The sequence below is a fragment of the Helianthus annuus genome, chromosome 13 (assembly GCF_002127325.2).
Source record: "Helianthus annuus cultivar XRQ/B chromosome 13, HanXRQr2.0-SUNRISE, whole genome shotgun sequence".
Lineage (NCBI taxonomy): Eukaryota > Viridiplantae > Streptophyta > Magnoliopsida > Asterales > Asteraceae > Helianthus > Helianthus annuus.
This window is the reverse complement of record NC_035445.2, coordinates 65,004,006-65,026,938: the sequence shown is the minus strand read 5'-3', so window position 1 is coordinate 65,026,938 and position 22,933 is coordinate 65,004,006. Positions and strand designations below refer to the sequence as shown.

The following is a 22,933-nucleotide window of genomic DNA, read 5'->3' as shown; positions in this document are numbered from 1 at the left end:
GAAAAAGTTCTCTATGCGCATTATGGGTGGTACGGTACAACATTTATACCACTAAAACATGATGGTATGATCAAGTTCAATGTATAAAAATATAATACTTAAAAACAATGTAATTTAACTATGTATGGATTTAGATAATGTCAAAATATAAACTGAAACAAATTTAATCAAAAAGAAAGAACACACGAAAACCAACCGGATTATGACTGATGACAGGTTGAATATCCATCAACCCTGCATTCTCACAACAACTATAAAAGATAAAAGAGTAAATTCCTTTTTTGAGTCCCATCATCATAGTGCAATGGTCGATAACAACTTCATCATAATTTATCTCATGGTACTTCCTAGAACTTTACAACAACATTACAGATGACAAAAAAAAAAATTAGTATAGTGCATTAGTGCTACGGATGCTCTCTCCCTTTCATGGGTATTAGCATAATAAAAACATATTCAGCCACCCTAAAACTTGCCTAAAGAATATTAATTTTAAGACTTTTAACAGCTCCTGCACCACCAAATGTTAAAAAATAAAAGACATTGACATTTAAATATTAAAATAGGTTTTGGTTAAGACGGTCTTTTTTTATTACTGATCGAAGCAGGTTAGGAAAAAAACTTGTTGCCCATTAATAATTATTCAGTGCCTTAGTTATGATTACGAAAAAAATTTTCAATAATAAACTGAATCTCACATTAAAATGCGTTGAAGGTTGTACACATTAAAATTAAAATTGTTGCCACTATCAAGTTTCCGGCCATTACCGTTTTAGTTAAACGTATAACTTGACCTGTTTGAGAAAAAGCACAACCCAAATCGACCCAATAAGAAGATAACATGTCACACTTACGTGACATTGTACTCTTCATCGGTGTTTCCACGGATTATAACAAATTTGAAAACACCATATTGGTATAACCAGGTAAGCTTGGGTATATTGAAAGCGATGCAATCATGGTCACAAAAGTGATATAGAATATAATGATGTTGTAACGCAAGTTACGGGATAGGAGATCATAAACTCCCGTAAGTCCGAATCAGCAGTACATACCTCCAGCTCTTTCGCTTAAAGCAGAAGCTTTTTCTTCCTTTTTAGCCTTCTCATACGCAGCCTATGCATAACATGACAGATCATCAAATCGAATAAATAACAAATAGCAAAAAGAAATAAAGAAATGATTATGGGAAAAGGTGATATGCATTCACTTCAGCCCCACGATGTTGTTGGTTGAGGCCCCAATTAAACACTCAAGAAAAACTCACGAACAATATGAACACACAGCTTTGCAAACTTTAATTCAGAAAAATGAGTTTACAAAATACTATTGCTATCCTATTTATAAGAAAACAAATAAATTAAGCATGTGCAAAAAGAAATATTCAACCTATTCTCTATTATTCAGCAACTACTTCCGACATCCATTTTCTAATTTGTTTCCAACAAATTCCGTCAACCTCTAGCTCTAAAACAGTAACCTGTTGCCGACTTAACCCGTATCCGACCTGATCAAGATTATTCCCAACAGATGTTGCCTCTCGCTCTAACCTGAGCTTACCATATATCCTAGAATGTTTGAAAATTTTATATGTATTTGGTTTGGCCTATGTGAATTCAGAAATAAGATTTATATGGCATAAATGAGTTAAGAATAAGAAGACTCCTTGTGATAGAACAAAAAAATTCACTAACATCAAAAGTTTTTAAGTACAAAAGTGTGGATTGAGATCAACTTCAAGCTTCTAGAAAACATCTATAATTTCAATACAGAAGCAAAAGAAAAGAAGAAAGCATTTTGATGATCAATAATCCATGTGGCCCTAACAAAAACAGCTTCTATTGGACAGAATTTGCATACGCATATTATGTATGATGTTTGACCTTCTTAAGGATGGAACTTATTTCTTCATCATACTCAATATTTGAAGCTAATTGATCATAACCAACACTATACTATTTACGCTAACCGAAACAAATTCAGTCCACCAGCTTACAGGTTGGTTAAGGATGTTAAAATTGTAAGCTGTTAGCCTATATTACCAGATATGAACCAAAAATGGACGGACCGGTTGACATAGTAATCAGCCAGCCAGCACCGAGCAGCATTTACGGTTTCAGTCAACTGCCCAGGTTTCATCTTATCAGTCATATCATCCATAACCGACGAAGAATCTGATTCAACAATCGCATAATTATAAACATTCAATCCAAAGACAGAATAATAAAAGTTTAAATAAAACATTAAGCTTATGCTTACTTGAGAGCGATGAAAGTGATGAAGAAAGTCGCTTTCCCAGGAAGGCTTTGCGCAAGTTTGTCAACAATGGAATTCGGGTGATTCTCGATATCCATCAGTGAATCAAAAAGAGTTCCACCAAGCGTGAGACCGATAAAAACATTAAACACCAAGAAATAAAAATACTTCCCGGATGCACCCCGTTCAGCATGGCTCTCATATGTAATCCCCTCTTCTTTCGATAAAAACAAAAGGAATTTAGGCAGCAAAGCGAGAAATACAACAAGAGCAAGCTGAGGAAGATAAGCTCCCAAAACCGTTCTAATCGTGATCTCATCGAGAATAACTTTCAAAAACGGAAGCAGTTTTCTCAAATTTGGTAACGTGGTGAAAGCCGAAATCAGCCCAATTGGAATCATGTAGAACAATTTCGTCAAGAAAACGATGAAGTACACAGTGTATTGTCGGATCTCCCTTTCGTAATAAGTTTTAGAAAGTTTAATCCATAATAGTTGTCGCAGTTCAGGGTGCATCCATGACCGTCCATGTGTCAATCATCCGCGCGTGTGCACTCTGAGCTGCAGCCCCTGCAGTTACTCTGCTTGTAAAAAACTCCACATCTGCACCTTGTTGTTTCTCTCTAATAGTTGACTTCTGTGCAGCCTCGAGTTTTGGGGTCAACCCGTCGATTTTTTCGTTACTTATAATATTTAATCGAATCCACCTTTTTACCAATGAGGCCAAGAAAGCCAGTGTTGTGAGTCTGTACAACTTCTTCGGGGTTGACTTTTTTCGAGTCAGCGTATATGATAGCTCGTCTGAGCTTCTTTTTACAGTCTTCCAACTCTTCGTAGATTTTGTTGACTTTTTGTTCTCTGTTACCACCAATGACTTATAGAACGTTTCGGGATATATGTTTTTGAAATACGCGTCGACTTGTTCCTTTCGAGACTGCCCATCAGATGATGCCGGTATGTCTCTCACTAAAATAGCAAATTGTTCGGGTTTAGCTTCGGGTGACATCAATGCTGCAGCTCTAAGACCAACAGGTGCAACAATACCGTAACTGAAGACACTGAGAAAAAAGCAGGTGATAAAGAATATTAGAACTGATGTCGGGTGAAACTCTGTGTCTGTGTCCTTACTAAAAAGGAGACACCTCCAAAAGGTGTACAAAAAAGATAGTGGTAAAATTGTACAAAGACAAATGAGCCCAAGAAAAACTGATAAACAGCTTACAAAACGGGCTCAACAAGCAGATAAGTTTGGCCAAACACTACGAAAGAAGTTACTGGGTTGTAAAAGTTGATAAAGCTCATAAGAGACGAAAATAAGCTAAACGCAAACACCAATATGAACTTACAAGTTACAATATTTCTTGTTTTATGGTGAAAGAGGAAATCGACGCACCGTACACTCTCTTTTGTGCCGGTTATGGTTTTAATACGTCTAGCCATTTGCATACCCTGCCTGCTATATTCCTACAGAAAAGGTATCTTGTAAATAATAGATTTTTTTTTTTTTTTGTAAATTAGCTTTTACTTGTTATGTTAAATATTTCATCAATATGTGGACCATGAAACATGGTTGGAGATAGATAACACCGTTCTTTTTGCGTTTTGGTGCATACGTTGGAATTTTAAAGCATGTCATTCATGACTTACTCGATTAGAATCCATTTCCGAAGCAAAACCTTTTCCAACCACTTCGTTATATATTTGTAGCCTACTTTCTTCCATTTTTAAAGCACTCTCAGCACCCTTGAGGACATTTCCTGCAATCAACTCAACCACTCGTAAAGTGAGAAGAAAGATTAACATATTGTACGGTGATTCACTATCAAACAATATTGGCTGACAGATATAGATTCACCTTCGGGTGCTTTATTGAGTCTACCAAAACCAGATTCCTTAGAAACCGCTCCTTGTGAAGCAGTCAAAGCCTCAGCAGCCTTTCTTTGACTTTCCGCAGCCGCCATTTCAGCTGCTTCTTTTGTAGCTTTTTCGGCTTCCAATGCTATCGCTTTTGCTTCCTCCTCTTTCTTCTTTTCCGCTTGATGCCTGGCCTGCACACAAAACCTTTTTAATGCAATATAATTAGGTCTTACATTTGGCGTTGATATTGCAAATCGCGTTTCCGATCTAACTCACGCCGTGCCTCCTTATTTTTTCAGCTCGGGAGAGAGCATGGGTAAATTTGTCTTTTTCATTTGTAAGATCGGCTGCAAATGCAGTTATACGGGCTCTTATCTCTTCCTATCAATCAGAGGTATATAAAGAGATGGTTTAATACTGAATGTATATCGTAGAACTCACAACTTCGACCAGTGTGCATATGAGTGAGGTTGAATCAGGTTATGTCAGTTAAATATTTAACCGATAAAAAGTTAGCTTAATAGAAAACAGGAAATCCATCCAAAGTCTAATTTTATGACATAAAATCTGAACTAAAAACAGAGTGTTATTGGAATAGTATAAGCAACGTAAACATATTTAACATGCTTAACTATTTATAGAAGATTTAAAATACTACAAAAATTTACCTGTTTTACACCCAAACACCTCAAAATCATGTCATTCTTCACCTTTTGTAAGCCCTAATTCAATTTATCCCTCTCTAAAAACAATCACCAAAATATCCAACATATACACAAATCAGAAAAACCTAATAAAAGTATAAAATCCTAAAAAACAAAATAAAGAACAACACAAACCTGAAAGGCGCTCCCTAGGGTTTCGTAACACATCACGAAAAAAGAGCATCAACCAGAGTTGTGAAAATCATCGTCTCACTGAGAAGAGAGCATCAACCGGCTCATGTTGGGGTTAACCTCCGATAGATCCGACGGAGCTGGTTCAGGTTCATTATTATTCTTTCTCTTTTCGTCATCATGGACCTAGATATATCAAGATAATGATGAAGCAACTGATTAGAAGGGAATTTAAGATATAAACTAGTTCTTTTACCCGCCGCGCGTTGGAGCCCAACATGATAAATTATAGACTACAATCAACCTAACTCATTTCCGAACTAAATTTACACTGAAACGTAGAGTAATTTGATTCATACCGTTGAATGAAAATTTATTATATTTGACCTTACTTATTTCTAAACAAAATTACGTTGAAACGTAAACCAACTCAAAACGTACATAAAATAAACACGTGTACTGGCATCATACACAACGTGATAAAGTGTAGACTATAATCGATTAGACTGGTTTCTGTACTAAATTTACGTCGAAATGTATAGTAACTCAAATTTAAACTATCGAATGAAAACGTATTATACTTGACCTGATTTATTTCCAAACAATTTTTACGTCAAAACATACATAAAAATAAAACATTTTATAATTGACCCGACTCGTTTTCAAACAAAAATTATGTTAAAACGCAGATGTTGTGTGAATTAAAATACATAATTTGTGTGTAAAAAAAATAAAAGAACCATTCAAATACTTAGTCTTGGTGTAAAAAAAATTAATGAAACATTAGTTAAATAACATGATAATATTGGTATGTAAAATTATAATAAATTAGGGGTGTGTATGGGTCAGTTTGGGTCGGTTTTGGCCTAAAATCATAACCATAACCGTGATGTCGGTTTATGGAAAACCACCACCATAACCGATCGGTTATGGTGGTTATGATTAATCGGTTTTGATGATTATAGCGGGTTGGTTGTGGGTGGTTAACCGTTTTTTTAGCCTAGCTAAAATAGCTTAATTTTTTTAAAATGAAATAAATTGTTATTGTCTATAGTATTAAAAATACATATACTCTATAATATTAATACTAATTATTATCGAATATTCAAATAAAGTGATATAATATATTCCAAAATTGAAATAAACATTCAACCAAAACCACAAAACGATATGAAAAATCCTTAAATGCTAAAAATCTTCAGTCAAAAACATCAAATACTAAAAATATGTTGAAAAGTTCTAAATCCTACAAAGATTTATTACATGTCGGTTCGGTTCGGTTATGGTGAGTATGGAAACATTGATAACCATAACCGACCCGCTACTTGTGGTTTTCGAAAAAACCATTAACTGACCCACCGGTTTTTTATTTTGTTCTGTTTTTTCGATTCGGTTTTGTCGGTTAATTCGGTTATGATTCGGTTTAATTCGGCTTTTTGCGCACTCCTATAATAATAGTGAGAATTATAAGAGAATATGAAAAGAGTGAATATTTACTTATGAGGGCAATGAGGTGTAAAGTTTGAGTGCCAAAAAAGAAAAACCAAGCACGTGTGTAAATAGAGTGTAAAAAGACAATTGAGAAAACTTGAAGGGTGTATGTTGGAAAATTAAAACACCATCGACCTTTCTTTATAAGAATATATAAATGGGTGTAGTGAGTAATTGGGTGTAGTGAGTGAGTAATTGAGTGTTTGAGTTAGTTTATTTTGATGGTTTTTGTGTGTTGAGAAGTTATTTTTGAGAAGTCAGAATTTCTAACTTCTTACTTATAACTTAATAAGTCATTTTTTAGAAGGAATCCCAAACACTCACTATAAGGTTTTGGGTTCGATTCCCACAGGGGGTTCCTCCAGAATTCCCTCCTGAATTGTTGTATAGGCATTATTGCCTAGTGGATATGGATATGATCGGGTCGGGTGATTCCGCTGATGGGGCGATAATACTACAATGACCCGCTAATGATCCAAATTTGCCGTGAAAAAAAATCGTTTGCCTCATTTTCAAGGCATCTTAGGTACCATGATGTGCTATTGTCGTCCAGACAGTATTTGTTGTTGGTCAGAATATGGCAATTAAATCAGTTGATCTACCTATGATGGGCTTTGTAAATTATTTGGGTTACAAATTATTCTCCCTGGTTATGGGTCAAATCTTGTCATTAATTATTGTTTGAGGCTTTGTAAACTCATTATAAAAGATGATTCATTTTCGATTAGTTATTTTTACAATTTTTGTGTACCTTTGATAATCTATAATTGGGTTGCCTTTTCAAATGGGAACTGGGCAATTACCCAATAAACAAGATATATACCAAGTAACAAATTAATTATTAAGTTAAATTAATCATGCAGTCTTGTTATAAACTAAATTTCGCATTTTGATACTGAATCTCGTATACAACGTACGTTAAGTCATTTTGTACAATAACCGGCCTCTATATATGTAATGTATAGGAAAAAAATACTTTTAATGGAGAAAACCTAGGAAACTCTAACCTCCCGACATTTTTTTTTTCGAAAAAAATCACACATATAATATACTTGTTTTTAAGAGTCTTGAGCAAAAAAAAATCATAATTGTTTTACACTTTTCTGGCTTTCTCTTTCGATAGCAATACTGTCCACAATCGAACTACTACCAACCGAATTAATGTCCGCCGCAAAGCGCGGGGTTTCACACTAGTTTCTTTTAAACTGCAAGCAATATATGAAAAGAGACAAAATAAAGAATTCTTGAAAACCATGCTTATTCACATTTTCCTTTAAACTTCGTTACAATGTATATATTACATTTATAAAGCACACAAATTAAGAACTTCAAATATATAGGGCTATAGACTTAACAGTCCCTTGATAGTTTTCTTCATAATTAACAAGAAAACTAAAATCTGCTAGCAGTCACCCCATTTACAGCTGTTTTTACTCAGGGGTAAAAGTAGGAGGGTAGAAATCCAACTTTTAATAGTAGAAGGTCTAATTCGAAAATATCAATATTAATACTTTATTTCTTCAATTGTTGGTTTAATGGCTAAAGAATGTTTGAGATCACCAATGTGAAGAGTGTGTTCACCCATCGGAACCCTTCGGATCCCAAATTTGTCAACCACACTCAAATGTTTGCACACATGAAGGTCAAGGGCAACCCTTTGGAGCCCGCCGGCCGCCACGTGGACCTTTTGAAAAGCCACCAATTGCTTGTGTGTGGCCCATTTACCTTCTGGCGGGCTCGAGAACACCATCACGGTGTGAGTCCCATCCATGGTTCCAGTATTCTCCACGTCGATGTGTAGACCCGAGGAGAGGGTGGAGCATTTGGTGTGTGATACTCGTACCCCGTTAGTTAAAGTTGTCGCGTTGTTGTTTTCGAGGTGGATTGATAACATGGGAAGTGAAACCGTTGTTGGAGCTTTAGCTATGGAATGTCGGAAAGTTGTGTAACTTAGACCATGCCCAAATGGATAGACCACGGGCCCTTTGTAGAAACGATAGGTTCGACCGGGGTAGTTGTGGGCCGGGTTAGCCCTCATTCCCATATTTGTCATTGGTACTTTAGCCAAGTACTCTTGTGGGTACCATGTCATAGGCAACCTTCCTCCTGCAAAGAGTTCAAAAAATGTCATTTGTTTTGTATTTAAACATGTTGGGCTTTATAAGGCCCAATCAAGTACCTAAGCCCATTAGGTTTCTTCAAAAGTTTTAAAATGTCTTATATGTAGATATCATATCTAAGATATGTAGTAACCTGGATTGGTTGTCCCAAGGGCTTTATAAGGCCCAATCAAGTACCTAAGCCCATTAGGTTTCTTCAAAAGTTTTAAAATGCTTTTATATGTAGATATCATATCTAAGATATGTAGTAACCTGGATTGGTTGTCCCAAACAAGATATCAGCAATAGCGGTTCCACCAGATTGACCTGGATACCCGGCCCAAATTATGGTTGTAATTCGCGGGTCTCTTTTCGCGAAAGTGATGTCAACAGGGCCACCGGACATAATGACAAGAACACATGGACCTCTTGAAGCCTTTGCAACTCTAGATATTAGCTCTTGTTGGTGCCCTGGCAAGAGTATGTTGGTCCGATCTCTTGCTTCGGCTTCAATAGATTGATCAAGCCCCATAACTAACACGGTTGCATCCGCATTTCGGGCAGCTCCTTCAGCAGGCCCAATTAATTGGTTACCCCTACAACTCACATCACTACACCCTGCTTGGTGAATTGTCTTAACGTACCTAGCTATACCTTGTAACGGTGTTGTATATCCACAAGCGATACCTAAATATCCAAAAATATATTAGATTTTTTTCTTTTATAAAATCATTTATTTTATAATACGTACCAGCATAGTTGCCTATCATAGTGACAGTGACATCAGAATTGGGCCCGATAACAGCAACAGTGCGATGTCGCACTGTTGACAATGGTGGGCCATGCCCACGGTTGTCTAGAAGAACTATGCCTTGACGGGCCGCCTCCAGGGCAAGTTGGTTACTTGACCCTAAGCATACATCCGATATCTTCAAGTTTGCATATGGTTGTCTTGGCCCATCAAACATGCCCAAACGCATCTGAACCGCAAGGGTGTTGGCCAAAGCCCCGTCAACATCAACCTCTTTCAACTTCCCTTGTTTTATCGCCCCCTCGGTATAAACCGCCAAATGTGGGCCACAATCCAAATCAAGCCCTAGAAAAAAATAATAAAGACATAAACACAACCCACAAAATAAAATAAGGCGTATTAAATAATTTGACCCAAACCTGCTTTGATACTTTGTGCGGCTGCATCTTCTGGTGTAGCCGTGTAATGCTGACTAGTGTACATAACCCCAACCGAATCACAATCGGAAACAATGTATCTGTTTATTAAGAAAATTCATTAGATATAGTTCTAGACAGGAAAAAGTGAACCATAAGTTGTCTTAAATCATACCCGTTGAGACGCCAATCCCCCCTAATGGTATTCTTGAGGAGATTTGGGTCGGCACAAGTAGGCTTCCCATTGACTTGATTGTACGAACACATTACACTTGCAACTTTACCTTCTAAAACACAAGCTTTGAATGGTACATTGTATGTGTCCTCTAAATCTTGTTTACTCACCTACACAATATTTCACCAATTAGAATTTTATTTCTTAGGAAAAAATATTATATTTTTTGTGTTTAACTATATTAAAATTGTCAACACCAAAACAAACTTTTTTCAAACATTGTTGGAATCAACTGGATCAAAAACGTAGCAACACAACGATTTTGTGAGAACTTCTCACGACTCTTAACATTTATTGTTCGGAGATAGTTAAAAATGACTATATTTTGAATGATTTTTTATCGAAGATAGCCACTTTTGTATCAAAGTAAAAAAAGAAAGTTATGTTTTTATTACTAGTTTAACTAACCATGTGCCATGATATGTCAGAAAAAGACTAAAGAGTAATTCGAAAGTTGTATTTTTTGTTTCATCGAATAAAAAGGAGGTCATTAGTGACGAATGCCACTTTTGTGACGGAGTGTGGACAAAAGTCGCATTGTCATTTATCAACAAGGTTCCAAATCTTGTCTTGCTGGCATGTTATTGGTGTAGTTTTAGGAATCATATATACCATCTTTTGAAATCAAGTTAGAAAATATATGCCTTTCTTAGCTCTGCAGATGTTAAATGATGCATTTTTAGCGAAGATGTCTAGCTTTTAATAGGACTCTTAATGGTTCAGACCTCTTACTGGTTCAGCACTTAATGGTTTAGACTGTTTATTTCGCGAGTAGATGTCTGAATGGTTCAGACACTTGCCTCTGAATGGTTAAGCATTATACTGAGTCTGAATTAGGGACGAGCAAATCGTTCCCCGTACCGGTACCGAATTTACCGAACCGGGTACTTTTTCGGTACCGATTCGGTACCGACTTTTAGCATTTTCAGTACCGGTCCGGTACGGTACTGGGTATTTACTGGTTTTTACCCTCAAATACTGGTACCGTACCGGTACCGAACCGGGTATATTTGGTACCGATACCCACTTTTGGGGATTTTCGGTACCGGTTCGGTACCGGACGTACCGAGCTCATCCCTAGTCTGAATGATTAGGACCTTTAATCTGAATTGGCTAGACATTTGCCTCTAAATGGTTAAGTATTATACTGGCTTTTAATGGTTCAGAACACGTACTAGTTAAGCAATTAATGGTTCAGATCTCTTACTGGTTTAAAACTTAATCATTTAGAAGTTGCCAAACAGCCCCTATATCCTTGTTACAACTTACAAGACTAAATTTAAAAGATTTTTTTTAAAAGTTACCCCTCTTTCTTTAATTCAAATATTTGTGTATGATTATATTTGTTAAAATAATCGTAAATATCGTCCGTCAACTTTGAATATTTTTAGTTTATATAAAAAATGAAGTTTTGGTTCAAATGTGATAAATATTTTTATATATTTGCTTTAGTGTGTTATATAGTGTTGGCTCTTATCAATGGCGTGATGGTTATGGTGAGACCACACAAAAGGAGTGTTATAAATGCTGCATTTATAAGCAAATAATAATTTCTAAATTACCTTGGCATTAAAGTGAAAGCGATCAACACCGTTCCAATTATCAAGGTCATACGCAGTGTAATGTTTACAACAAGCCGCGACCTTTAATCTATCACCCGCATTGCCTTGTAGTCCTTTAACATATCTAACAGCGTATCGAGCAGCCAATGCTGGATCTTCTCCAGGCGTTTCTTGACCCCGACCCCACCTTGGATCCCGGAAAATATTCACATTTGGGCTCCAAAATGTTAGTCCCGCTTTTCCTCCATTGTACATGGCCCGCGCTTCATTTGACACCACCTGAAATTTGTGTTACTAAATGTAAGTAACTATATATTTTACAACAAGTAGATGTTTGACACGAAGCCAATCAATAAACCATAAAAAGATGATTTATCTTTCAAAAGCCAAAGAATCTTAGAACAAGAATAACCTTTACTAGTTTAATTTTAATATATATATATAATATATAAAGTACAATTAGTTCGGTTTTTAAAGACAAAACGATTCATTATTATGATTAATAATTGAATTGAATATATATGACGAATAAAACACTTTATGAAAGATGGGTTATAACTTATTATAGTAGAGGAGGCCCCACAATTTGGATAGGGCCAAAATAAATGGTCCATTGGTGTCATAGAATATCAAATGTAAGGGCCATAAACATGCCAAAAAATAACCATTTATTCTGATTAAAAAGGGAGCATGACAGCTTGTACCAAAGACATCCACAAACTATTACCCTAGTTATCTTCTCTTTCCTGGTTTCTGGTCTTATTTTTATGCATTAAACACTTGTACCTTATGCATATAAACTTGTACTCTATGAATAACGGTTTTATATAGGTCCACATGTCATAGAAAGCCGTTACTAAAGTCTAAATACAATCAATGTGTACCTTTTGTATAGTTGTACCTTATGCAACTAAAAGTGTACAAACATTATAATATTCAAAAAATAAATATTCTTCTAGTTTTGGATATGGGCATTGGGCATAAACACAAATGCATCAGCAAAAGTGAACCACTAAAATGGTAATGTTTGTTGCAACTTGCAATTCAATCAATTAGATACATTACAATTCACATCCTTTCAATTTCCTAAGTATGTAAAACAGCCCCCCCCCCCCCCCCCCCCACACACACACACACGTTTTAATGGCTGCAAATTTGGTTATCCCGTGAGTTTTGATATGTGAGGGTGACCCATGACCCTACCAAAATAATCATTTCTAATATTCGTATACACAAATGGCGAAACTTGAGATTTTCGGTCGAGTGGCGGAAGTCACCGGATCTAAAAATTTCTATAAAACTGAGGGGTCGAAAACGTATATACCAAAAAATTTCTATACGAAAACTACATATTTTCAATTACTGAGCGAAAAGTTCAGAGGGGGCGCCCCCTCCCGCCCCTTAAAAGTTTCGCCCATGCGTATACGTAACTAAACCAATTCTATAACTAGAATAAAAACATATGAATTACTCAGAATACTATTACTTAATAGACAAATATGTATTTACATGCATGCAATTGTGTGAGAATTATTAGAGAACACTAAATTACCGAGGATAAAAAACATACCTAAATCTTTTATTTGTTTTGTTAAAAAACAGTTCACATTTATTTCATTTTTTACTTATTATATACTCATGTGTATATTGTATACATAAAACACCATCAAACAAATATGCATACATTTCTTTCATTACGATTCCTTCACGCTATTACCTATACATGACCTACGTATGTGTAAATAATATAATCTACACATTTGTAGAAAAGAAACGATGATACAAGTTTGTTTCTTTTTTCTAGATAAAAATCAGAGAGACTAATATACGTTACATTTTCTTTTACTTAAAAGTTTTAAAAATACTATTAATATACATATATATATAGAGAGAGAGAAAGAGAAAGAGATTACAAGGACCACTTAACCAATTACAAAAAGGATTTTTTATGTGATTAATTTGGTAAAAGCATAATTAAAAAGAGAAATAAAGAGTAGTTATGGATGTGTGGGTCCTAATCTTACCTCTAGTATTCGGCAAACCTACAATGAAATTACATTAAAAACCCCGGTTAAATTATTTTATTATTAAGTGTTACTGACATATATTCTTGTATGTATGTTATGTATTGTTTACGTATCCACACTTAACCCACTTATGCACCAAACAATTTAGATAAGTGAAAAGAATATAACTTTTGTTTGTCTTATACTTTGTTTATATTATGTGAACACATAATTTAACATAAAAAACAATAAATGGGGTTTTTAATTTGACATGATTCGAATATTATCCCAACAAACGATAATAACGAATTTATATGATCCTTTCCTTAAAACAACAAAATAGGAAATGTCACATTACCTGTCCAATCTCCTCCCACAAAGTGTCATTAAAAGTCGAAGCAGTCGTAATAACTTGAGGAAATTGTGTCGCGCCTAGAAACGTTGGAAGAAACTTCGTCCCGGGGCCCACGTCTGATACGCCGTGCAAGGCCTCGGACCACCACTCGTACCCTTGAATTCCTAGTCGTGGCACCGCGGCTGCGTTATTCACTAACAATCTTACTTTTTCTTGCAAAGTTAATCTTCCTAGCAAATCTCTAACCCGAGCTCTTATTGGTAGGTTTACCCGACAAAACGGGAGGTCTTTAGTGACCCGATTATTCGGGTCACATGCAAACGGCGGCCTCGACTCTCCGTTGAAGAGAACTAAGAATCCGGTTAGGAGGAAGAAGAGGGAGGATGGTGAAAGAATGCATTTGGTGTGAGTTTTGGTGACCATTTTTTTGTGTGAGGTTTGGTTTGAATGAAGAAAGTGAAGAGTGAATGGGTATTTATAGGGTCATGTTACATGATGGTGGCGTATAGATAGTGGGTTAGTTTTTGTGAACATGATTGGATTTACACGTCTCTTTATTAAGATGTTTGCCACTTGATATCTTTGCTTCATTTTCATAACCGATTATCTCTGTATTATGGCTTTTTTCCTTCCAAGATACCCATAAATTATTATTTTAAAATATATGTTTTGATGGTTGTTTTGTATGATGAAATTTTATAATTTATTGACTAGTATATATGTGCGAGATTGATGCACATGCATAAAGACACAATGGTTATTTGTTTTGGAAAATTAATAAGCATTCTTATAATATAGAGTTAAATGTCATTTTACTCCATGTGGTTTGGGTTATTTTGCCAGTTTAGTCCAAATATTTGAAACGTTGTCATTTTAATCCAAATAGTTTCAAGCGTTGCCATTTTAGTCCACTGGGTTAACTCCGTCCATTTTTTCTGTTAGCTAGAAGGGTAATTCGATCATTTTATATGGTCGAATTGCCCTTCTAGTTAACAGAATTACATATAAAATGACCGAAATGACCTTTTAGTTAATAGAATAAAGGGCTGAAGTTAACCTAGTGGACTAAAATGGCAACGTTTGAAACTATTTGGACTAAAATGGCGACGTTTTCAGAATAAAGGGATGGAGTTAACCTAGTGGACTAAAATGGCAACGTTTGAAACTATTTGGACTAAAATGACGACGTTTTAAACTTTTAGACTAAACTAACAAAATGCCAAAACTATAGGGACTAAAATGGCATTTAACTCTATAATATATGCATAGTAAGAACAAGTGAACAACATCATGTATTTGTATCTACTTTTTTAAAATTGATACACAAGGTGGTTATACGTCAGAAGTAGTACCTTAAATATATAATTAAATATATTGATTAGAAACAACGACCCTTTCCTTTAAAACGAGATGTTACACGACTTTAATTCTAAAGCAACAACTTTAATTCTTCATATAAACTATATCATAATACCACAACATTTAAACACAGAACTTTCCATTACAACGACTTTACGAATTCTATGGTTATTATAAATATGAAAAAACACAATTGTCAATATGTGAATGCTCCTTAAAAACCTACAAAAATTTTGAGTTATTGAATAGTGAATGCTCGTTAAAAACCTACTAAAATTTTGTGTTATTGAATAGTTGCATAATATTTTCATTATTGTGTTTGTTAGAACTACTAGTCATATTAATTTAAATACTACAAAAAATTAACAAACATATATATAACTTTTTAAATATATAATATATATTATTATCATCCCAGTAAGAAGGCTAACGTAGGTGTATTATAGTCAGCATCAGCAATATGTTGGCTACTCGCTTCAGGTTGTAGTACCCGCCATCATTACTCGCTACCACTATTTGGGTTGGTTGTGAAGGTGTACCCACCCAACCTGGAGCAACTCGCAACAACTTGGGAGCTTCCAAGTATTTAGCTCCGTCCATCATGACAATGACATTGTGTTACACATGTAATAAAAGTTGTATTTTTTTAAGATAATAAGATATATTACATAAACTAAAAAGGTTTTGATTTTATCATAGAGTGTTCTCAATTCAAGTGGTTTTCATTTTATCTTTTTCATGTATATGCTATATATGTGTGTGATAAAAACTAATAATCTAAATATGATTAATAAATAGATTTACTAAGGAGGTTGAGGCCTAAAGTCTTTAAAATATCTAAATTTAAAGTTTTTAGATTCAAGTCTAAAAAATTACAGGCTTAAAAAAAATTGCTTTCAAAAAACCTAACACATACATTTATACATAAAAAAAAGTGATTTGTGTTGGGCTGGCGGCTTAAAAATGGTATCACTCAATTCCTTAATTTATGAGGAGTAAGAGCATTCACATCCAATCCATCAAATTATACATACATTCCACTAAAAAACAATTCCTATATCAATATATTTCTACTAAAAACAAATACTTTTTCTCTCTCCTTTCAATTAAATAATATTATCATTACCTTTTTCTCTCACTTCCACTCACAACTACTTTCAAAATATATTAAAAAATTATAACGGGTGAACAGTGTCACCCCAAATATACAGATGAACAGTAACATTTTCTCTCTCCTCTACTCACAACCACTTTTTATACCCTTTATAATATAAAAACCCCTCCTCACGTAATTTGATGGTTAGGATGTGAATGCTCTAAGAGTTCGCATTTTATTCCTTTTTTTAATTTTAATTTTTTTTCTTTAAATTTAGCTCTACTTAGTGGTTAATTTTTAAATCTATATTTATTTCTAATTCTAACTCGATTTATGTGTAACTTTCAAAGTTTGAACATTTCTTATTTAATGATTTTTTATGTGTATATATAATTAGAGTGTTTATATTACCATCAAACTTTAGTTTTTTTTTCTAATGCCAGACTAGTATACTTTTAGATACTCTCATATCTATACGGTATAGCCTATATTTTTAAAAAAGAGAAAATACACCTTGCTATCACACCAAGTCTTTTAGAGACATACAATTATAGTTATTACGTCATACAAAGGGGAGGGTTTTAGATAGAACAAAATGTTAACTTTAGACGTTCACCTCAAAACATTCATGACCATGCTATGGCTTAAAAGCCAAAAACCTTTTTTTAGTAAAAACCTTTCATTTTGTTTAAGCATAATTAACTTTCAAAACAATTCCCGAGTATTCTCATCACCCTGAGATAGTCTAAAAGGATCTAGTAACCTACATGTGTTGTTATGCTCTAAATCTAGAAATTCAAAAGGATACGACAACCGGACTCCTAAGTCAAACCCAGTCAACACATATAAGCAAAATGTCAACAATTAGCTCTTACACAATATTGAGCAAAAAGCAGGGTTTCATTCAAGGCCTCGTGAAAAGTTGACCTACGCGAAAAATACCAAACGAAAAGCTAAATTACATGAAAACCATACGACGAAATCCTATATAGCCAAATGCTACACTACTGCGAAAAGCTATACAATTCATGTGATAATTCATGGAGCGAAAAGTATACGTTCTTCTTCAAAACCCTGATCGAGTTGTGTATTGTGGCTGTTACGATGCAGGTCTAAAAAACATGAAGGTTGCAACTTTATGAATTCAAATGCCTCAAATAAATGTTCCTTATCATCCCATGCATAAAGGTTTATGATTACACAAGCTTTGATGCAAAACCTCACATTTGAAACCAGGTTTGAACCGAAATGTGTTATACAACCCCAAATCCCCCCTTTCTAGTTTCAAATAACCCCTAAGATACCCGTGGATAGTAGGTGTACTTTGTGTCTTGTATAGGGCATAAAAATAATGATCTTTTTACACGAAACTAAGCTTAAAATTTATATAACACGATTAATACGTCCCTTACTAAGATACACATATGGAAAGTGCACCCATCGTACGTGGTAAGATACTAGGTATCGTCCAAGGACACAAAGGTTGTTAATACCGGAAGTCGGTCATTGTCTAGTCAAATCCAAATAAAGGGTTTTGAAATGATTTTTTTTAAGAAAACAAAGCAAATAAAGACGAAAAATAACTTGTGTCGAACTCCCCATTAATGACACAATTGACCTTCAGTCATGGATTCCTAAAAGATCATTATCCAAAGATGGAATAAGGTCCAGTTAAGGTTACCAAATCATACGCCTCTTTAGTGACTTTCCACAATCATAACACATGACAACCAACTAAATTCGTTCTATGAAGCAAGTGACAATGTGCGTGTGATGAGACGACCCCAGTCATGGGCATCAATCCCCACACCTATATTGGAAAGTGGCCACGATCACATCACATTAGAACCACCACAATGTTAGAAATAAAATATCAAATGATGATTTTAGACCAGGGTTTAACCCACTAAACACTATAACCCTTTGGTTTGGTGTTATCTCCTCAAGGATAATGACAATGAATTAAACCAAGTCTTTAAAATTCAAGTATACAACCTTTTTTTTTTGTAAATCAAGAACTTTCAAAACCAAATCTACATATCATAACTTCTAACCCTCTTATAATGAGTTAACACGTTTCGTTCTACATGGAGATAGACAACATAAATGTTTGAATCAACAAACACAAAGATAGTGACTAGTTTCAAAGGTTTTAAGAGTTCATTATCAATGAAGAAAGTTCATCAATCAAATTCCTAACACAAAATAACTAAGAAATCCATAACCAAATCAAAAGAACAAATAAGGTTCATCATCCCCAAGTGAATCAAGAACTTAGCCCAATCATGGAAAATAGATCAAAAACATTCAAACTCGACGTAGTTGGATATCCTCCACAAGCTTTGATTATAAATTCACTATAGTCGGGCATCTACATTCGATGACTTTTGGTTTTAACACGATTTGTGTTGTCCACCAGGTTCACCATTTGACCCACCATTCGTTCTTTATGTACATTCCCGCCCTTTAGCACCTTTTTCTAGACCTCTCTAATTTGGGTCATGACATTCAGAGTTACCACTAGCTTGTAAGAATTTTCCCGAATAGAAATTTCTATCCCATTATAGCTCAATGCTTCAACAACTACATTCGTTTTCCCATGGTAATATAAGATCTCATAACCATAGTCTTTAATCAATTCTAACCGTCGTCGATATCTCTTATTTAGATTCTTTTGTTTGAAGAAGTACTTTAAGCTCTTATGAACATTATAATTGTCATTGCTTCATGAAATCTTTTCTAGAACCTTGACGTGAAACGTGTGTCCCTATTTAACATAATTGTAACTGGAACACCATGTCAGGCTACTATTTTGTCCATAAACAATTCTGACAATCTCTAAGATGTATAAGTCTCACGTATTAGCAGAAAGTGAACACTCTTTGTATAATGATCGACGACCACCAGATCGTGTCGTAACCCTTTATTGTCCTTGGCAGTTTGGTTATACAATCCATAGTAATGTGTTAGCATTTCCATTCAAGTATTGAGTTACAACGTATTTCATCATCGGGCACCATAAATTTTTCTTCAGGTCTTCATACATCTTTGTAGCTCCCAGATGAATAGAGTAACGGGATTTGTGTCACTCATCCAAAACCTTGATTCTGAATTACAATAGTTGGGTATCCATAATCGACCACTTTTCGTTTTAAAAACACATGTATTGTCCACCAAGTTCGCCATTTAATCCATCATTTATTCTTTCTCAACGTTCCCGTTCTTTAGCGCCTTTGTCTAAACCTCTCCAATTTGAGTTATGAAATATGGAGTCACCACTAGCTTGTAAGACTAGACTGAAATAGGACTTTGTCTCCCCTTACGACTCAATGCTTCAACAACTATATCACTTTTCCAAGGTGAACAAGAGCTCAAAATCATAGTCTTTAATCGATTTCAACCATTTTCGATGTCTAGGGGTGGTGAATTTTTAACACGACCTGAAAACACGCCACAAACCTAACACGAAATCCGGGAGTTTGAGTTTTGTCTAAATGGGTTCGAGCTAGTTTCAGGATGAACCGGCGAACGCGTATAGCTGAATGGGCCAAGTTCGTGTCGAACATGGTGGGTTGACAGGTTAACCCGTTTAAACCATCTATATTCTATTTAATTCTTTATAATGTGTTTTTATGGTATAAGTTCAATTGATTGGCTATTTTATGCAAGAATGATGCTAAAAGAGAAATTAACATAATATTTTTATAATTAAAATGAAACTAGAGTATCAAATAGCCGCGTTATGCCGGGAGATTCCTGTGTAACACCTGCGTCCCTACTATGCGATTCTTGATACTTTTGATACTTTGAATCTTTATGCTATGATGCTTGACTCTTAATACTAGATTCTTGATACTTGAATCTTGATTCTTGATACTTAACACTATGAGACTTGATTCTAAATACTATGAAGCTATGATTCTTGATGCTTGATTCTTGATTCTTGATACCTAATACTTGGAAGCTAGATTCTTGATTTTTGATACTTTGGTGCTTGACTCTTGAGACTCATGAAACTTGAGACTTGGTTGAACGAGAGACTGGAGACTTGTCACTGGCGGAAACTATGAGACTTGGAAACATTTGTGTTAATGATATAATCTAGTTATGTGATACTATTACCCAATAATACGCAACGCAACGCCAAATCTAACTCGCAAAACGAAACAAAGACGGAAAATGGCAAAAAGGATAGGATTGACTGAATGGCAATCCGATCGGATAACCATCCGATCGGAGGGCCACTCGATCGAAGTGCCATCTGATCTGCTGCACACCGCCTTAACCTCCTCTCTTACACTATAAATAGGACCGTTAAATCATTCTTCACTGATGTGACAGCCTCCTTCGGCCAGACGCACGCTCTCTCACTTTTCTTCCATTTCTCGGCGATTTCGGTATGTTTTACACTAGATTCTTGTACATCTTTGATCTACACACTATTCTCTACACGAATCCTCTTTGAAATCACACTTTTCACCATGAAATCTCTGAGATTTGAGCTCTTGAGGGTGACGTCATCATGGCGGTTTGTACAAACTGTTGCGTGATGTCATTCTAGTCAAGATCTAGCTCAGATCTAAGGAATCTCATGTGTTTTTACACCAAATCTTCACTAAATCTAGACTTTTCAGCTAAAACTTATGTTTTTCTTCATCTTTTCTTGAACTTTTACTTATAACGGTGGAATCTGGATCCAAACAGACTGTAGACTTGGTGATTAGTCTAGAGTCGGCTTGGAAATGGATTATCACCGGAGAAGACGACCGGATTACGGATCCCGGCATGAACACTGTCAAGAACAGACTGGCTGAACACAGATGTAGCTCAGATCCCGGCATGATCGGACGGGGTGATTCCCATCCAATCAGACTGGCTGAACACTGATGTGTTTACCGTTGCCTCGATACGTACCGTGCCATCGTCATTAAACCCGAAACTTAGAAATCTTACAAGGTTGCAAAAAGGAAACAAGACCACTACGATAGAATGGCAATCCGATCGGACTGCCGTCCGATCGAACAACCATCCGATCAAAGTGACGTGTGACTGACAACCTTCAAACACTCATGTTATCTTTGAATCAGAAACTTGGAATCTTAAAACTTGCACAACGAAGAGTCAATCGATCCAACGGTCATCCGATCGGATGACCATCCGATCGAAGTGACCTAATATGAACACTTGATTAATCTTTTTGGAAATCAATATTTAAACCGAATGTCCATTCGATCGAATGGCCATCCGTACGGATGACCATCCGATCAGATGGCGGTCCGTCCCAGCACACATATGTCATTCGACTATATGACCATCCGATCGGATGGCCATCCGATCAGGTGACCGATCCTACACTTGTACGAATCTCGTTATTTTGTCCGACACTTATCTACTATACTCTAATCAGGATAAACCTAAAGAGCTCCCTTTGATCCAATAACAGTTAAACTGTTAAACAATCACTGTGAGTATACTCGATCCCTTTTGTTTTTAAACTTTTGGGATGCAACATGTATTCTACGAAAGTTGAAACTTGATACTTTTGAATCTAAACTCTGTTGGTGCATACGTCTGTCGACTTCGTCTTGTATCGAGTCTTGCATTGTTCAGGGCACGAAGATCGAGAAATCAAGTCAAAAAGCTAATTTCGCATGAAAGAGGTAATTCCGCACGAAATTACCATCTGGTAATTTCGTACGGAATTAGCTAATTTCGTTTGTATTGTAATTTTGCTTGTGTTGTAATTCCGTTTGAGTTAGTTTGGTGCGGAATTAGTCAGGCTATAAATAGGGTCTTGGTCGTGTCATTTGGTACGAAATTACCAAGGTGTATTCCGACGGCGAAGCTCTGTCGAAGTGTCTCCGTGTTGTAAATTGTTATCAGATCAATAAACGAGACAGTTATAAGTGAATATCTAGCTGAATCAAACTCAATATGTCTGTTTCCGCCTTTCATATCGAGTAGAACGCTTCTGAACGACTCGTTTCAGGTCGGTAAAACGATCCTACAAGTGGTATCAGAGCTCAGGAGGAGGAATTCTACCGATTTCAGCTTGATTTCACCAGATTCTCTTTCTTCTACACTTTCTTTTCTAAATTGATCAGGATTTCACGGTTAAAATGATTTGAATTTCTCACATTATAATCGGAACAGTGTTTTAACAAAGCCTTGAGAGAATTGGACCTTAATTCGATCTAAAACTGATAAGATTTGTAATTTCGCTTGAAAATCAGTTCGAACAAGATGACATCAGCATAATTTCGTTTGAAATTGTAATCTAATTTCGCACGGAATTACGTTTTAGAGTTAATTTCACTTGAAATTGCACCTAATTCCGCGTGGAATTGTAATTTCGTTTGAGTGATTCCCTACAAAATTATAATTTCGCTTCAAAAGGTTAATTTCGTTTGAACCGGTGTATAATTTCGTACGAAATTAAGTTTCGTTTGGCCAGTTCATACGAAATTACTAATTTCGTTTGAAGTTTCTAATTTCTCTTGTGCAGTAATCTCGTTTGAACAAGTAGTTTCGCTTGGGAAGTTTAATTTCATTTGAGAGTGTCTGGTTTGAGAAACTTTGTTACCGAATCATGGAAGAAGAATTCTACAACGCATT

General features: G+C 35.4%; 1 protein-coding gene and 1 pseudogene across 1 annotated transcript; both read right to left on the bottom strand.

Moving 5' to 3' along the window:
* Positions 1-256: 256 nt before the first annotated feature.
* LOC110897620 lies at positions 257-5,173 on the bottom strand (annotated as a pseudogene).
* A 2,503-nt stretch (positions 5,174-7,676) lies between these two features.
* LOC110897621 (beta-D-xylosidase 1) lies at positions 7,677-14,326 on the bottom strand. Its single transcript, XM_022144383.2, has 7 exons — positions 13,867-14,326; positions 11,503-11,781; positions 9,881-10,050; positions 9,709-9,806; positions 9,290-9,634; positions 8,812-9,225; positions 7,677-8,545 (listed from the first exon to the last, which is right to left on the bottom strand). Exons 1-7 carry the CDS (start codon positions 14,284-14,286, stop codon positions 7,944-7,946), a joined length of 2,328 nt encoding a protein of 775 aa, XP_022000075.1. The 5' UTR covers positions 14,287-14,326; the 3' UTR covers positions 7,677-7,943.
* Positions 14,327-22,933: the final 8,607 nt, after the last annotated feature.

Coding starts and splice junctions, on each gene's coding strand:
- LOC110897621 (XM_022144383.2), bottom strand. CDS start 14,286: ATGGTCACCAAAACTCACACCAAATGCATTCTTTCACCATCCTCCCTC. Junction 10,051..11,502: donor GCTTTCACTTTAATGCCAAG/GTAATTTAGAAA, acceptor AATATTGTGTAG/GTGAGTAAACAAGATTTAGA. Junction 9,226..9,289: donor TATGATAGGCAACTATGCTG/GTACGTATTATA, acceptor TTGGATATTTAG/GTATCGCTTGTGGATATACA.